The 15977-nt window shown below is 38.6% G+C and overlaps 2 protein-coding genes across 5 annotated transcripts in view; both read right to left on the reverse strand.

Moving 5' to 3' along the window:
* Positions 1 to 409: 409 nt before the first annotated feature.
* On the reverse strand, positions 410 to 6409 carry LOC118326531 (ependymin-like). Its single transcript, XM_035659542.1, has 6 exons — positions 6271 to 6409; positions 5563 to 5597; positions 5328 to 5462; positions 4090 to 4273; positions 1761 to 1848; positions 410 to 831 (listed from the first exon to the last, which is right to left on the reverse strand). Exons 1-6 carry the CDS (start codon positions 6344 to 6346, stop codon positions 681 to 683), a joined length of 669 nt encoding a protein of 222 aa, XP_035515435.1. The 5' UTR covers positions 6347 to 6409; the 3' UTR covers positions 410 to 680.
* Positions 6410 to 10704: 4295 nt separating this feature from the next.
* Positions 10705 to 15977, reverse strand: part of pnpla6 (patatin-like phospholipase domain containing 6) — a 29272-nt gene continuing 23999 nt past the window's right edge. For 3 of the 4 annotated variants that reach the window (XM_035659547.1, XM_035659543.1, XM_035659544.1), the window contains 6 exons: positions 14809 to 14957; positions 14538 to 14690; positions 13784 to 13900; positions 13580 to 13667; positions 13124 to 13269; positions 10705 to 12555 (listed from right to left, as the gene is read on the reverse strand). In XM_035659547.1, coding sequence (XP_035515440.1) covers positions 12487 to 12555; positions 13124 to 13269; positions 13580 to 13667; positions 13784 to 13900; positions 14538 to 14690; positions 14809 to 14957 — 722 coding nt within the window. In that variant the 3' untranslated portion in view covers positions 10705 to 12486. The remainder of the gene's footprint in view (positions 12556 to 13123; positions 13270 to 13579; positions 13668 to 13783; positions 13901 to 14537; positions 14691 to 14808; positions 14958 to 15977) is intronic. The other variant, XM_035659545.1, reaches the window with a different exon arrangement.

Raw genomic sequence — 15977 nt, forward strand, 5'->3', positions numbered from 1 at the left:
TCACTAGAAACATTTAGCTATCCAAATATAACATTATGGTGGTGGGCCCATGGACAACTTAACATTGCTGCCATCAGATCATCATCCAGTTTGCACCCCTGATTATTGTGGTATGAAAATAACACATAAATATGCCTCAAGTATCGATGTCTCAGTGTGAAAAACATGTTTGGTATAGATTTACACTTAACCTATTTTTCCTGTTGCTTCTGCTCCCTCATCCACTCATACATCAGCTCCAAATAAGCACAGTATTATTCAATGCTTTTAACTTAATTTTATTGAAGAGGCTGCCAGAGATAGAACACATAGACAGGTCTCCTTTAAGTAGTTCTCACTGTGACCATCCAATTTTCACTTTACTCATTGCTCCTACTATCTTATCATCTTATGATTTCCTTAAGCCAACAATACCAAAGAATGAGGTGTGTGGGTTTTTACCCCATTGATACCCCAGGTGATATATCAAGAGCGTATTAAAATGACTTTCACATGCATCCCTGACTTGTTGTGTTGTCTGGTGGCTATATTGTGGCTTAGCAGGTTGAAACAACTTTAAAAATTGTGTTAATCTAAACAACATTATATTCCATGATGATTACTGAATCAACTCAAATTTAGCTCTGCTACTCTGGTGGTAGCAGTATCAGTGATTATTTCTGGTGAGCTGCTCCAGATGTTTACTCCTCTTTCTTGGTCTTCATGGCCAGAGACTCCAAAGCAGTAAACATGGTGTCTGGTGTCTCTGTCTCTTCCAGCTTAGATCTGGCACAGAATAAAGGAGGGATGTAGTCCATGGGGTTTGTGTTGCCCACTACCCAGTTAAAGGTGCTGAAACAAAAACAACAATGTACTGTTAGTTGAAGATGGCCTGCAGACTGCATACAGCACATTGTGACCATGTTGCCACATTAATGTCTTAAACTATGGTTCACGGGCAGAAATACTGCACAATCTTCTCAATTACATGTGATTCCAAATTGTGGCCGGTCATGCCCAGACTGAATTCTCCTCTTTTGGTGGAAATGCCCTAAGCACTTTACAACACATGCAAACATCTACCCATTCACCCACATATTCGTACACTGATGGCAGAGGCTGCCGTGTAAGGTGCCAACCTGATCCTCAGAAGTGATAAAACGCTCCCTAAAGTGCCCCATGATGATTCTCTACCCAGCCATTTACATACACTCACACAAATTGGGGTTCAGTATCTTGTCCAAGGACACACACACATGCACACTGGAGGATTGAATCACTAACGACCTGCTCTACCTCCTGAGCCACTCCCATTAAAAAGTGTTGATGTGTATGGCAAAGGGTTTCAAAACCTTTTTTTTACCACTTAAACCTCACCGAATGACATTGCAAACTCAAGTTGTGCAGCCAAACTTTGTATGAATTACAATCAATATTAATTGTTAAAATTTAGTGGAGATTGTTTGGAGAAATTTGAATAGATGTCAAATGTGTCAGGTTGCATTTTTGGGAATGTTTATAAAAATGGTGCACAAGACAAATATTTCCATTTCATTGAATGGTTCAGCCATTTGGTTAGGTTTGGGTTAAAATATTTCACATACCTTCAATGAAGAGCTTGAACATACTATTAGACCCTCTATATATAAATAGACTTATTTTATATTGATTGAGTTAAAATAATACAGTATATATGATACTGACAGGCAGTTTGGAATAAGTTTTCGAGATTGATTTAACTGTTTCTATGCTCCAGTGGTTTTGTCGGCTCATGCACTCACCTGACAGTGGTCCATCCAGATGCTGGGGTGTAAGCAGTGAAAGTCATAGGGATGCAGCCAACCTCAGTGAAGACAGTCATATGCTTGCCTGAGGACATGAAACACAAGTCACATGTGAGGGTCAAACAAAACACAGAGTGATTTTTTGTTTTTTAAATTGCACAAGTAAGAATTTCCTGATTCTCACTTCCACAACCTATTCTACACAAAGGAAATATGTGATAGCAGCATTAAAAGGGTTGGATCACCCAAACAAATAAAATACCTTTACCCGTTTACCTGGTATGTTGCTGTGTAGAAAATATTGTTTTAATTTTAGAAGTTTTGAGTTAAAGGATTTCTGTTGACAACCTGTTGCAATTGCAATGAATGAAATTAGATTTCTGGTGCTCACAACCAATGTTGGGAAATGTTGGGATCCAAGGATACCCCTAAATATGAACTTGTTAATTTGAAGTATTTAACTGGACAAAGTGATGGTTGGGCCCAGGCAGTGTGCTCAGGAACATCAAAAGGATTCTCCTGAGGCCACTTCATTGGAGCCTATAAGTCCGTGTTCTATGAGTGACTGAATACCTATAAAAATGGTGTGGCCCGCGAAATCTCAGAACCCCTCAGTGGGGGGCCAAGCGGTGTGGTTTAATAGGGCGATAAACGCCAAGACACTGCCTTTCATTGGTCAAGGATTCCTCTGACACCAGACCTGTCCATCAAGCTACTTAACCAGAAGTAGATGCCTCTCTTCGCTCTCTTCCTCATCCTCGCTTCGCTCCTGAATCCACACCCGTCCCCACCCCGGGTGAAATTCCTGGACCTTGGTGCGGCCTGACCCACCCGACGACGCACTGACCAAGGGATCATAGCACGGGCCACAAAAGCTGGTTTTTTCCTGCGATACTGCAACCAGCGGACATCACAACAGAAACAGTTTGGACTTTCCAGAACCATAAATTTCTGATCCAGCGCTGGCTCACAGGACCGCCAGCTGACCCACGCAACCTCGACGCCCTGAACTCTTTTTCATCTCATTGGACCTTGCTGGTAACGTACTGGGGCATAGACAGACATATTTAACAGAGTTACGGCTAAACAAAGACTGTTAATTAATTGTTAATGTTGCTATGTGTTTTAAATTCAGGTTACTTGTGGTATTTGTGATGTTGCGATTTGATTAACTGAGGTTACGTAGTAAACTGTAGTCTTTCAGACCAGTGCTAAGGTGATATTAGTTTGAGCTTCACACAGACATCGTCTTTAGCATACACCAAACTCCCTTAAAGGACCGTTAATCTAAAATCTACACACACAATGAATTTTGGTCTCTAAACACCGTGAGAGGGAATTGCAACCCTCCCGCTTCCTTCTATCTCCTGTCTCACCACCCAAGCCACATGTTTCAAATCCTGGAAAACCTCTGGTCCAGAGGCCATAAACCTTTTATGACCCGCCCCAATTGCACACACACACACAACACACACACACACACACACACACACCACCACACACACGCAAGCGTTACGCAGCGCACTCCTTTTTTTCCCTTAAGTTAGATGGAGTTTGTGTTTTTTCCTCGTGGTTTGCTTTTATTAATTGGTGTTTAAATGTTTGTGTTTAGCATATGCTGGCCTGAGTGAAGTGAGTGACCCAACCCTCTTCGTATGTAGGAACTCCATAGCTCGCCACTCTAGGCTATTATTAAGTGATTTTGGTGGTAATTAGTTATTTAATTATTAATCTGTTTCTGAATTAAGTAGTTTAGTGAATTTTTATGAGACTGATCAATCGATTATTGGTTATCGTGTCGTATTTAAGGGTGGGTGCCCGAGGAAGCTTTAATATTAATTAAAGTCATTTTCTATGATTTTGATAATTAAATAACTTTTGATAACCATTAATTGATTAAACTATTACAGTTAGACCACTCTAACACCCTACGTCGTAGAGCCCGACAGAAATGTTGGATACAAGTCAATGAGTCTGTACCAATTATTTAACAGTGGAGGTAACTATTCACAGCTTTTGTTAAATTACTTTTCATTACTCAGGACAGCACCTTCAAAAGTGTCTTACAACATATCCACGGCTGCTGCGCCGACATGTCTCATATTTAATATATTTGGAGAAAAAATGTGAAATTATTGTTGAGTGAGTAGCCAGCCTACATATTTGAGAAATTAACAAACTCACAAAAAGTCATCAGCTAACCCTGTGATCACCCCCTCAATTCCAGTCCTCACTGTATCTCCAAAGTATTCTCCCATTTGTATGTCTTCTAACAAGTCAAAATAAGACCAGAGTTCTTTGTTTAGCATACAATGTTTTCTCTTACCATTATGTGGCAGGTCTCCATGCCAGGTGTTGACTAGCACACCCATTCCCCAGGAGGAAGAGGAGCCCATGAATACTTGGCCCATCAGTTTAGCATCAGAAGGAACTTGCATAGGAATGAAGGTGGTGTCCAGTGCTTTCTTCTTGCAAGCTAGTTTGCTCCAGTCTATCTCATAATAGACTTTCTGAAAGGACAAAGAAAGACAATGAATGCTGTCCTTTCACTTGTCATATCTTTGTCTGTTTTAACTTGTGCTTACTCTCCATGTAGTGTTCTCCTTCAGGATGTGTTGGCTTTATTGCTTTGATGGCACAAAAGGTCATTAGTTAAACAATGTCTTTAGAGTAATAAATTAAAGTATTAGTTGCCCCTCGATGATTAGAGTCATCAGTCGTGAGGAAACCAGCATCTACTCACATTTAATCAGTCAAATCTGCTTTTCCTTTATTGTACCACAAGCAACACAGGAGCAACAGCATGGCAGAGTGTAAACTTTACAAACCAAATCTTGTCTCAGAATGACCTGACCACAAAACTAACTGTGATTAAAATAGAGATTGAAATGGGGGGCTGGGCAGCGTGACTCCCTCCACCTGTTTTTGGAGGTGGCAGGATCACTGCATACATGCATGGAGGAAAACACGAATGTCATTGAAGGACTACAGTATTATTTTAGGCTAAATAAGTAATTGAGTAATTGGTAAAGAAAAATATTCAGCAGGTTCACTGATAATACAAACTATTGTTTTCTAGCAGCCCTGTCTTACTGTTGCTCTGTTTAAATTAACTGGAGAACAAGAATCCCTATGAGAAGAATGCAGTAGCTATTATAAACTATATAAATCATTATTTACTTAATGCTTTTGCATAAACCTATGGAGTATTTAGGAAAGGTTCTTGCATGAGGTGGGAGAAAATACACTCATTCATTCATTTCATCTATTACTCTTCATTGTTAGGAGTAGTACAGACCACCATTCATGGTCCTGGGACATATGGTGCTATATTGCAAAAGGAGTGATTAGATATGCTGAAGCTGGAGCAAAAGGGACTGCAAGGACACACATTCCCTGTCTACAGAACCAGTTAGGTCACAGTAACAGATAAGCTGTCATTTATATACATGACAGGTGTATGTGGAAAAATGGCTGTAGGACAGAAACCGCTCAGTACACAGCTACATTAAAACAAACCCTTAAAAAAGTATTTGCTGTAACAATGGAACCAGGGTTATATACCTGACTGAAAAGCATCAGCTGGTCCAGAGCAAAGGTCTGATTGCCAACAAGCCAGAAGTTTCTAATTCGCATCTTCTGGCCAAAAGCATCATAGCTTATTGTTCCTGTGGACATGACGAGTCCGTTGGCAGCCATCTGAAAAAGATACAGAGATACATGAAGGGAAACAATGGAATCACTTGACATTGGTTCATCCAAGAGAAATTAGATGTGTTAGGCAAATAAGCAGACTCACCACACTGACACCTCCACTCATCAGTGGGGGAGAAACTGTGGAAGAGGAAATCAAATTGTTCAAGAAATCTGTTCTCTTTTTGATCTGGCATAAGAAATGTATTTGTAACATACAAAGTAATACTTTTATAGCCTGGTCCATAATCAGAAATGTGTCTGTATGACTGATTGTAGGCATTATTAAGATTGATTAAAAAAAAAATATATATAATTTGTATTTGCAGGCAAATGATTAGTCAAAAATCTGCCTGATTTTGAGGTCCCAAATTCCAGTTTCAGAAACATACAAAGTTATTCTTTCAACACAGTTAAAGGCACCGGTATTACACTGACATGTCAAACTAAATAAACAGATATAAATGACAGACTTACTAATTAAATGAATGAATTACTATGCAATGTAAATTTTTTAAAACATTTTTCTCAACTGAAACAAGAAACTAAGAAGAAACTGAACAGAAAAAATCAGATATTCAACCAAAATACAAAAAAAAACATTTGAAAAACAAACCATTAACATTTAATGTTGAGCTGCTGTTCATGTATTTCAGTATTTTAAAAGACAAATGAACACCATACAAGTATATATGAATATTTCCTGCCAATATTTGTCTTTGTTTTTATTTCTCCATCATGTACACATTGAATCTTTTCCTCTTTCTTCTCTTTGCCGAAATTCATTCATAAGCGATCATGTGTCCACACTCACCACAAGGTTTTGGGTCCTGGGCGACAGCAGCAGCCAGCAGCAGGCTGAGGCAGGACAGCACACCGAGCACGTTCATGTTGAGAAATTTTAGGAGAAGCTTTAGGAAACAGACAAGAAGAACCTGTGAGCACTCTGGTCTCAGCTGCCCCCTCTCACACCACGTGGTTCAACCCCCTCTGCATTTTTTCTGACTGCCTCAATGAGGGAAAATATGACCAAATAGTTAATAGCCCTCCTCTGTAAAAGTTGGTGTGACATATGACCATTGATAAGATTGTGCAATGCATCACATGCTTGTTTGTCCAACAACTCATCAGGTATGTTTATTATTAGATATATTATGTTTGCCCTTTAATCTGAGAGCATTTCCAGATGTTGTACCTTGTGATTATTTTCCACATTAAAGAAGGATTACTTTAAAAATGACATTGAATGGGAATAAATGTACAAAAGCCTTTGGGTATCTTTTACAAAATGTCATTCTGATCTCTAGGTTAATGTATTTCTTAAATATTAATAAAAATAAAAATGGCACTGTAGTTTATATACAACATCCTGCTACTCTTCCTCAAGGTGACACCAGATTTGGGCTCCAGTGCTTTGACTGCAGGTGTAAATATTCCAATGTTGTACACAACTGCTTTTTTCTCAGGCATGGCTGCATGTATCTGAAGTACGTGTGAATGCTACAGTGCATGCCTCCTTACTGTTATACCTCATCTGGTTCTAAAATATATCTTTAAGTCTGGGTTTCTTTGTTCTTGAGAACTTTATCATGTCTTTTCACAGCTAAATGAAAAAATGTCATTGATCATGAAACTAATTTAGCATTCCGTTTGTAAAAAAGTGGATTTGTTGAATTGTATATATATATATATATACACACACAATTCAACAAATCCGTTTGATTGTACATTTCTTTTACACAAAATCTCCTCCAATTGAGAGGCTATGCTTTCTGATTAAAATCAACAATGTGTTTCATAAATAACCCTGATCATGTGAAAGTTGTAAAATAAAAATGGAGGTAGTCAGGTGCCCCATCCTTATCTGCAGGTTCAGAAAGTCACTCAGATACAATTAGCATTCACCTCAGCCAAGGTCACTGCAATGACAACAAGAATAATGTTACAAGTTATAATATAATCTATATATATGGATATATATTGCACTGTTTACTGTTTGCACTGTTTACTGTTTGCACTGTTTACTGTAGCTACTGTTAATTTTATATATATAATATTTTATATTTTATCTTTTATTTGGTGGTCTATTTAAATTGCACCAATTCCCAGCTCTCCCTCTGCATTGTCAATGCTGCTGTTGCCTTGCAAGCTATTGCTGCCTGCTGCGCTGTAAGCCCCACCACCACCCCAGCATCCACCAGTAGGCTCCGGCTATGGGTTTATTTGCTCATCACTCCCGAATATATCTTATATATTATAGCTTAAAAATTTCTGTGGGGAATGATGAGGTCGGAGATGCTATACTTCTTAATAAACATTCCAAACGTGAGTTGTCTGACTGAACTATTGTAAAGTCTACAAATTAAAGTTAAAGCACCAACACGTTTGGCATTAACATGTGTTATTAGTAAAAGTCAAAATACAAATTTTTATACTCATTTAGTCATGTTCATAAAATATTTCAGTTTAATGAAGACTCTTTCTGGTAAAATCTGAATTTTTATCACTTCCAAATTGAATGTATTTGTCAGTATTACCTGAGTGAAAAAGCGTGGATAAATTATGACAGTTAAACAGTTACTGGTAGTAGAGGGAGAACTCTTTTAAAACTCTTGAATATATTCTGTTTAAAAAGTGAATATACAGATTAAATCAACTTCAACAATCAGATAAGAATGAGTAAGGAAGGTGTTTGTAGCATTACATTACATTATTACCACCAGGGTGCTCAGGTGGTCATAATGTTATGGCTGATTTGTGTACGCGGTTAAAGAGTCTGAATATTGTGAATTTTATTAAAGTAGAATGTTTAAAACTCAAAATTTTATATTTTAGATCTATAACAGCATGTCAAAATTTAGAATAGGAGTGATTCTAATCCAGAGTCCTTTGATACTTTTATCTTGATTTACAGTATGATGACAGGAAGATGGCGTGTCAGAGCATGGTTAAACTCCATATTAGGTCAAAGGAAAATCCAAGCCATACAGATAAGCCTGCATCACATGAATGTTCAGAGGTTAGGCCTTTTCCAATGGAAATAACTGCAACTAAACACTGATAATGATCATAAAAACAGTTAGCTCAGAGTCAGGTGCTTCGTCTTTATCTGAAGACTGACAACAGTTCATCAGCGACAGACGTACATGATCTAAGTCGCACATTAGAAGCTCTGAGCAAGTTTGAAGTGAGTTATTTATTAATCCAGTGAAATATGTTTTTATTATCTGTGTGGCTCTATAGCAATGTTAGTCTGTTGGTTGGTTGTTCCACCATTTTGTTAGAGGAGATATCTCAGCAACTTTAGGATGGATTTCCATGAAGTTTTGTACAGACATTCATGGTGGTTAGATGGTGAATCCTAATGACTTTTGGTGACTTCCTCTAGTGCAAGCTTGATTGGCTGATATTTGTGGATTTTAGTTAAATGTCTGAACAACTATTGGGTGGTGTGCCATGAAATTTGGTGAAGAGATTCTCCTTCAGGATGACTTGTAATAATGTTATATAATGTTAGGGATCCAATAACTTTTGATCTAGCACCATCACCAGGTCAAAATTTCAATTGGTCCAATACTTATATGGATAATGACATTCCCATCAGCCTCAGCTGTACTTTGTATTTAGTGCTAGTTAGTAAATGTTATCAAACATGACAAACTAAGCTGGTTTACAGGTAGGACAAGTGAAATATTTTTTAAGGGGGTTTAGGGGATTTAATTAAGTAGAGATGGACGGATGATCCTGAAGCCTGTTTCACTCCTGTGAAGTGCACATTGTGAATACTACGTGACTGATGGCGTCAGAAGAACAAGTTTTGAAGGTTTTGCAGTTTAACTATGTGATAGAAACATCACTGGGATAAGAAGAAGAAGAATAACTGAGAAGTATGGTGATGTACACTAGAAAGACATAATCATAAGTATGGGAACACTTCTAACTTATACCAAGTAATAATGTAATGAAAGTAAGGCTAATTTAATGAATGTCCTTCCTCAATCACATCACAACTTGTTAAATATCAAACATGGAAGTTATGCCACACTGTGCCTAATCTACACCGATAACTTTACATACAAAAATATTGTATAGGTTAGGTTTTTTGGACAATTGACCAATAACATTAACATTTAATGTGGTACGTCTGAACAAAAGTATTACAAATGTAATAGTAACAAGCTGTTTTTTTGTTATTGCACACATATGAGACTAAAATGATCAAAGTAAGCTGTGGTAGTATTTCAGCCCCAGTCTGGAGGGGCTACAAACCACCAGACCTACTCTTTTTTTGGAATGAAAGCCCCAAAGTTTCATTAGGCTTTATCAGGCTTTATCCTCCATCACTACTACTCTGGCTGTACGAGCTACTGACAGGCCACACATCACAGGATGGGTGCAGGCCTTACCTGAAACCTAGGTTAGCTGAACTCTCTCCTCCGCGGTGGGTGTAACTGTCCTCTTCTCCTGTTAACACCGAGCTCAGCTGGTTTCAGTTCATTTGGGTTAACAAATAGAAGCTGGCAGAAACCAAACTAAATCTACTTGAGGGATTTATTGTCCATCAAGGTCTCAGCAGCCACTCTGCTTTTTTCTTCCTCTCCTCTCACTTCTCTGGCAGGTTCACACCAGATATATTATAGATCTGTTTATATATATATATATATATATATATCTTGATATTGGCAACCAATCAAAATGACAAATGAAAACCTGTGACCATGACAATACAGTAGGCATTGTACCTCTTGCATGTTAACTTTGTCATTGTTAGCATTTTAGCCTCCTTACAATAGCATTTACCTACTGTGATACAGCCTAACATGCAGACAGCATGGCTGTTGACTAGTTTTTTGCTTTACTATGAGCACAGAAAGTATAAGTTTTTAGCATTGCTTGGACAACAAACAGAAAACACAGTTTGATCAAAAAGTTAATTATAATTCAAACAAACTTATTCTAATTAACATAAACATGTGAGACAGGCAGACAGAATTAGGACTTGGTCTCACAGTAAGAACAGAACAGAGCAGCCCTCATTTCAACATGGGGAGTTTCTTCACGACTAAAATATTTTAGTGAGAACCAACCTGTGGTGTTAACAGCGTCCTCTTTGAAACCAGTTCAATATGATCTAGTTGTCAAGCACGTCTTGTTCAGACTGTATGTTCAGCCAGGTTTTGATGCATTTAAAACTTAACAAGGTGTAAAGTGTAAAGGTGGTAAGACAGAAGAAAACTCAAATGCCACATGACATGATGCATATTATATTTATTTTCCAATATGCATATTAAATCATCATCTCTCTTTCTTTAGGGTCCCTTGGCATCTTCTGAGCAAGGAAAACTTCAAATATTTCAGTGCAAAACAGCTAAAGCAAAGTTAATTAAAATAAGACATCCCCCACCCCCAAATAATAATAAAAAAAGAAAATTCATATTTAGAAAGCCAGTAGTTACGTATAAATAAAACAGAATGGATTTTAAGAGAAGAAAACTTTTTCTTTAGGTCTAGATTCCCTTGTTTTGCAGCAAAGCATCAACTTACAAATGTCCACCTCATATACATATATGAATATCAACAGTGTTTATTATAATATAATCTTGTTACAATTTCTACAAGAGGTCCATATTAATAAAGTGTTAATAGTTACACGAGGTGTGTTTATGCCCATTTGAAGGTAATGATTACTCAGGGTTTCTGCGTATTATCCACATCAAAATTACTTATTTTTTGACAATAATTTGTTGGCTAGTCTTTAAGGATTTTCATTACTGTACAGTCTGCACTGTCATCTGCACTTATTGTTCACCATACGCAGGAACCTTGAGCACTGTATGTGCGATCTTGTGCAAGCAGAGGCGGGCTCACACTGGTTTTTTTGTGTAGTGTCAGTCAGATGATCACTCTTTTTTCCACAGTCACTGTTCACTGTGAGTGGATCGAACACTGGTTTAAAAAGGCATCGTCTTTATCTCTAACAAAACAGCTGAAACACAACATTTCAAAACACGCAGACAATTGTCATCCACTAACTGAAATAATCTCATTCATTCCTATTTTCCCCATCCTCTGTTCAGTTTAGTGAATTTTAAATAAAAATGAAATTAAAATAACACTTTCCTCACTGGTCCATCTCCTTTCTTGTCTACACACTTTTATGAATCCACATTTCAAAACTTCCTACAGTATTCACTAATGTGTCTTTCTGTTTAATAATCCATCCTTGTCCTGCTGCTGAGCACTGGTCCAGTTCTGTTCATTCAAGTCTACTTTGGTGTCTATATAAACATCTATTCCTCCTACAGCTCCCCCTTACCTGACTCCCTACTTTACATTCATGCTTACCGTACATAACTCTTATTAGCTACAGCTCTAGTGTATGTATTTCTAACTTTTCTTTTCAGTGTCCTGGTACTACTTCAACAAATCACAGCTTTGCATGTCTATCATCCTAACACACAGGCAACATATACACACTCATCTGAACAAGTGTACACAAGAAATGAATGGACCATCAGTACGTCAAAACATCAATAATGGAGTGCAAAGAAGGTATCCCGACATTGGAAACATACAAAGACGCGAAATGTAGGCGGGGTCCTTCTGGCCATTTGAAACTGAGGACAGGAGAGTGAAATGGAAGTTTAAAATGTCCCTGTTTTGTTGTGTCGGTTACTGGGGGAGTCCCGCTTTTGGAAGGTTTTGGAGTTGGCAGGCAGGGCTTCTAGCAATGGGTCAGTCTGGTGTGAAAGTTGGGCGGGCGAGACCTGCTTATTTGAGACCGCACATAGTAGTCGTTTTTGAAATGTGAACCAATGAAGCCAGTGTGAGAGTGAGGAGGAAGCCACTTGATGCAAAGAAGGTCCAACTTTTTAGAGGATGAACGGTGCTTTCATCCAGGAGAACAACAGTTTTTCAAAAGTTGCAGGAGCTGAGTGCAGCATCCAGGTCTTTATCCCCGACAGTCTATGGACCCGGAATTTGGCCCTTGTTCTTGTTTAAACTCCTTCTATTCCTCCGTGGCCCTCTGTCAGCAGTCAGAGACTTCTGAGGTGTCACTGGTGAATTTTCTGCGTTGTCTCACAGATTTCTCCTCATCCTACAGAGCAGAAGAGAGAGAGATCGAAAGGTTGCTTAAAGGAAATCTCTGTTCCTCTATTGTCACCCTCAAGTGCCAAAATGTCATCTCTGCACAGAAGATATTAAACAGATATCATTTATACATATAACCTTTTGATAATCATGACCCTGTTCATTCAGTACTACCATAAGGACCAATTCTATATTTGTAGCCATGCTACTGGTTTAGCTCCAAGAATAAAAAGATAGAAAAAATATCTGCTCTCACGCTTTCAACTTCTTTTATTCTCCGTAGACAACAAATGTGTTGTCCAAGTGAAACGTGTATGTATCTTTTTGTGTAGGAATTTAATTTACAGATCCAATACTCTATTATTCCCAAATATAAACCTCACTGGATGGAACTCTTTTTTAAATATTTTGTATGTAAGTGAACAAGAAGCCAGGGATTACTGTCACTAAAAACAATTCTGTGGCCTACAGCGACCTAATAAATGTAACTAATAGGAGAACCAATGATATTAAAGAAGAAACTGTATTTAATATGAATTGGTCACATTATGTTTTCTGTGTTGGATTGCGCTTACTGTCTGAAAGACTCCATTCTGGCCCCACTCTCCAGGGGAATGGTCTTCAGGGTCCTCTGCCTCCTCCTCCTCTTCCTCCCCCTCCTCCTCTCTCACTGTGTCCATCCCATCTTCCTCATACTCTGTCAGACAGTCTGACTCCTCTGCTGAATGGAAAGATTTAGAGGTGATATTACAGAGAGAATTTATTGCGTGACTGACCCACCAGGTTTAGATACCTCCCATAAAATATCAGGGACATCTCCTACTGTATTCCAATAAAACAGAACAGGTGAAAGCTATGGCCCCTTATTTAGTACACTTATTAAATCTGACATGATCTTGAAGGGGAACTGTACATCTAAAAGAGGAGACTGCCACAGCAGGGACTTTTAAAATAATGCATGCAAGTTGTATAAAAAATATGTTAACCACAATTTAAAGGAATTATTTCTAGATAATAATGAATGTGTTCACCTTCTGCAGCTACATAGCTTTGAACTGGCTCTATCCTGGATACAATCTCTGCAAGGTCAGTGAAGTCAGCTCCTGGACACGTGCACGACTACGAGACAAGAAATTGTTGTTATATACTGACGTAATAACTTTGATGGTGAACATGTGTATGGAGTTACATGTCAACCATATTACATATAATTATGGCACGTGTTCTCTTCTTACATCAGTTCTCTTGCTGTTGTTGTAGTCGGCTGAGCGGTGGTCCTTCAGCATATTCTCAATGATGTCACCGCGGGCCCAGCCAGTAAACACCAACTTGCCGTGCTGGAAGCCCACATCCTGAGGTAGTTTGAATAGAAACAGAAACTTTAAGGTAAGTAGACACATTTTGAAGAAATTCATTGTAACTCTGAACTGATTATGATGTATTTTCTAAGTTATTTCGTAACATCACATTCATTTTAAAATGTGCAGCTAGTGGGATTTTAACATGTGTAGTGTAACTTATCTATACAGTCTTTCCTGCCAATTGTATTTGAACAGATCAGTCTGTGTAACAGATTTGCATCGCTTACGTGAATTTTTTAACCCTCCATCTGGATGATCATGATGTTAACAGTAGTATGCATTGACGTTACCAAGTAATCTATCAGGAAGGTGCGCTTGCATGTTTCAATTCTGTCTTTTATTTGCCGTCAACGCAGTGACCTCACTGAAATCAATGAGGGGACTGCGTCTTTTTATGTAGAGCTAATGTCTGTCTGAACATGGCCGTGACCTTCCAAACAAATAGTAGCAACAATGTCTTTGCAGAATGAAGCAATGCAGTTAACACTATTAATACAACTAGCATGAAACAGAGGCAATAATGACTCTCTGTGCTTATTGTAATTCAAATCAGAAAAAGTATCACAATAATTAGCAAATTCTGATCCTCAAATACATAATACCAGGTAATATTCATGAAGTAACTCACATAGATCTCGTCAAACTTGCCAAAGTCCATGGTCTTGAAGCGGTCGATGGGTGGTCTGATGTACTCGCAGTAGGCGCTCTTCTTCACCAACTCCAACTGCCGCACACAAGACACATAGGCCAGCCGAGACTGGATTTCTGCCATGTCCGGCACCTGTACAAGAGGCCGGTGTGAGAATGCTACCAGAAATCACCGATATATATATTCTATATTTTAAAATGCTGAGTCACAAACAGTTACCAGTTCCTTGTGCCGCTAGCCCCTACTGTACCTTTACTTTCTCTGCCCAGGGATTGATCCGTTTCCACAGCAACCACCAGCCGGACAGGCTGTCGCCATAGTTACAGAGGTCAGTCTCATCTTGGCTACCCACGTCGATGGCAATGACTGTTCTGGCGCCCATGTTCCTTGCAATGTCCGCTGTTGGACGTGTAACGTGTACACCAGCATTCACACACAAGAGCACAGACATACAAACACCGCACGAGAAAATCCAGAAGCAGAGACGGTAAGACAATGAATCGTGTGTTATTAAGCTTGTTTCAGGATGATATCGGTTTCTTAAAACCTTCACTTTAGGAACCACAATGTTCAAACAGACTTACACCACAAAATCAGTTTTGTGACAGAAAACACTGCAATTTTAGAATAATAAAAATAAAAATGTATACTCTCCTGGCCAACGAGCACAGGGCCTCAGCTCATGAGGTCATGATCTTTCTCATTGACTCACTAGTGTTAAAAAGAGCATTGGGGAAGTGAACATTTTTGTGGTATGAGCCTATTCAAACACAGAAACAGGACGACATCCCACAGGCCCAAAGTACTGACCCAGTGCGCCAAGAACAACTATAAATGCTGCTGACGGAGCATAAACTCTTCAGGGAGAAGACAGACTAACAAAAGTCAGAAATAAAGGATTATGATTTTACTAGGTTCCCTTTGGGTTGGATCAATCTTTGGGCCCATAAAGCACCATATTTCACAAACCTCAAGAATGAGTATCACTTGGGAGATAATGGGACACAATTCCCATACAAAGTAGAGAATTACAAAAGCTCAGTCTAGATCTTTGTGAAATATAGTTGTTTCAACAGTACGGAGCACATTCTTAATCAAAACTTTACAGACACAGACTCTGGAGGGTTTTCATCTGCGCACCATCATGAAAGCTAAAAACAGCTTATGTCTTACTTGAATCTTGCCTCAGTAAGAGGTCTGGTAATGGGGATGTATTCAATGGTTCGCAGACAAAAAACAGTTCCTCGCCTTTCTACACACTCATTTTTCCTCTGGTTGAAAAATGAAGCAATTACTGAACAAAAACTGTAGGGCTGGGTGATATGGTTACAATCATTATCACAATATGAAGAAAGATATCTTCTGTTATCAATTTCGTGTTACATGAGGCTTAACTCCTCATACGTGTAAAACTTCAAT

The sequence above is a fragment of the Morone saxatilis genome, unplaced genomic scaffold, assembly GCF_004916995.1.
Source record: "Morone saxatilis isolate NCDOM2014 unplaced genomic scaffold, NCSU_SB_2.0 Contig17, whole genome shotgun sequence".
In the NCBI taxonomy this organism is placed as follows: domain Eukaryota; kingdom Metazoa; phylum Chordata; class Actinopteri; family Moronidae; genus Morone; species Morone saxatilis.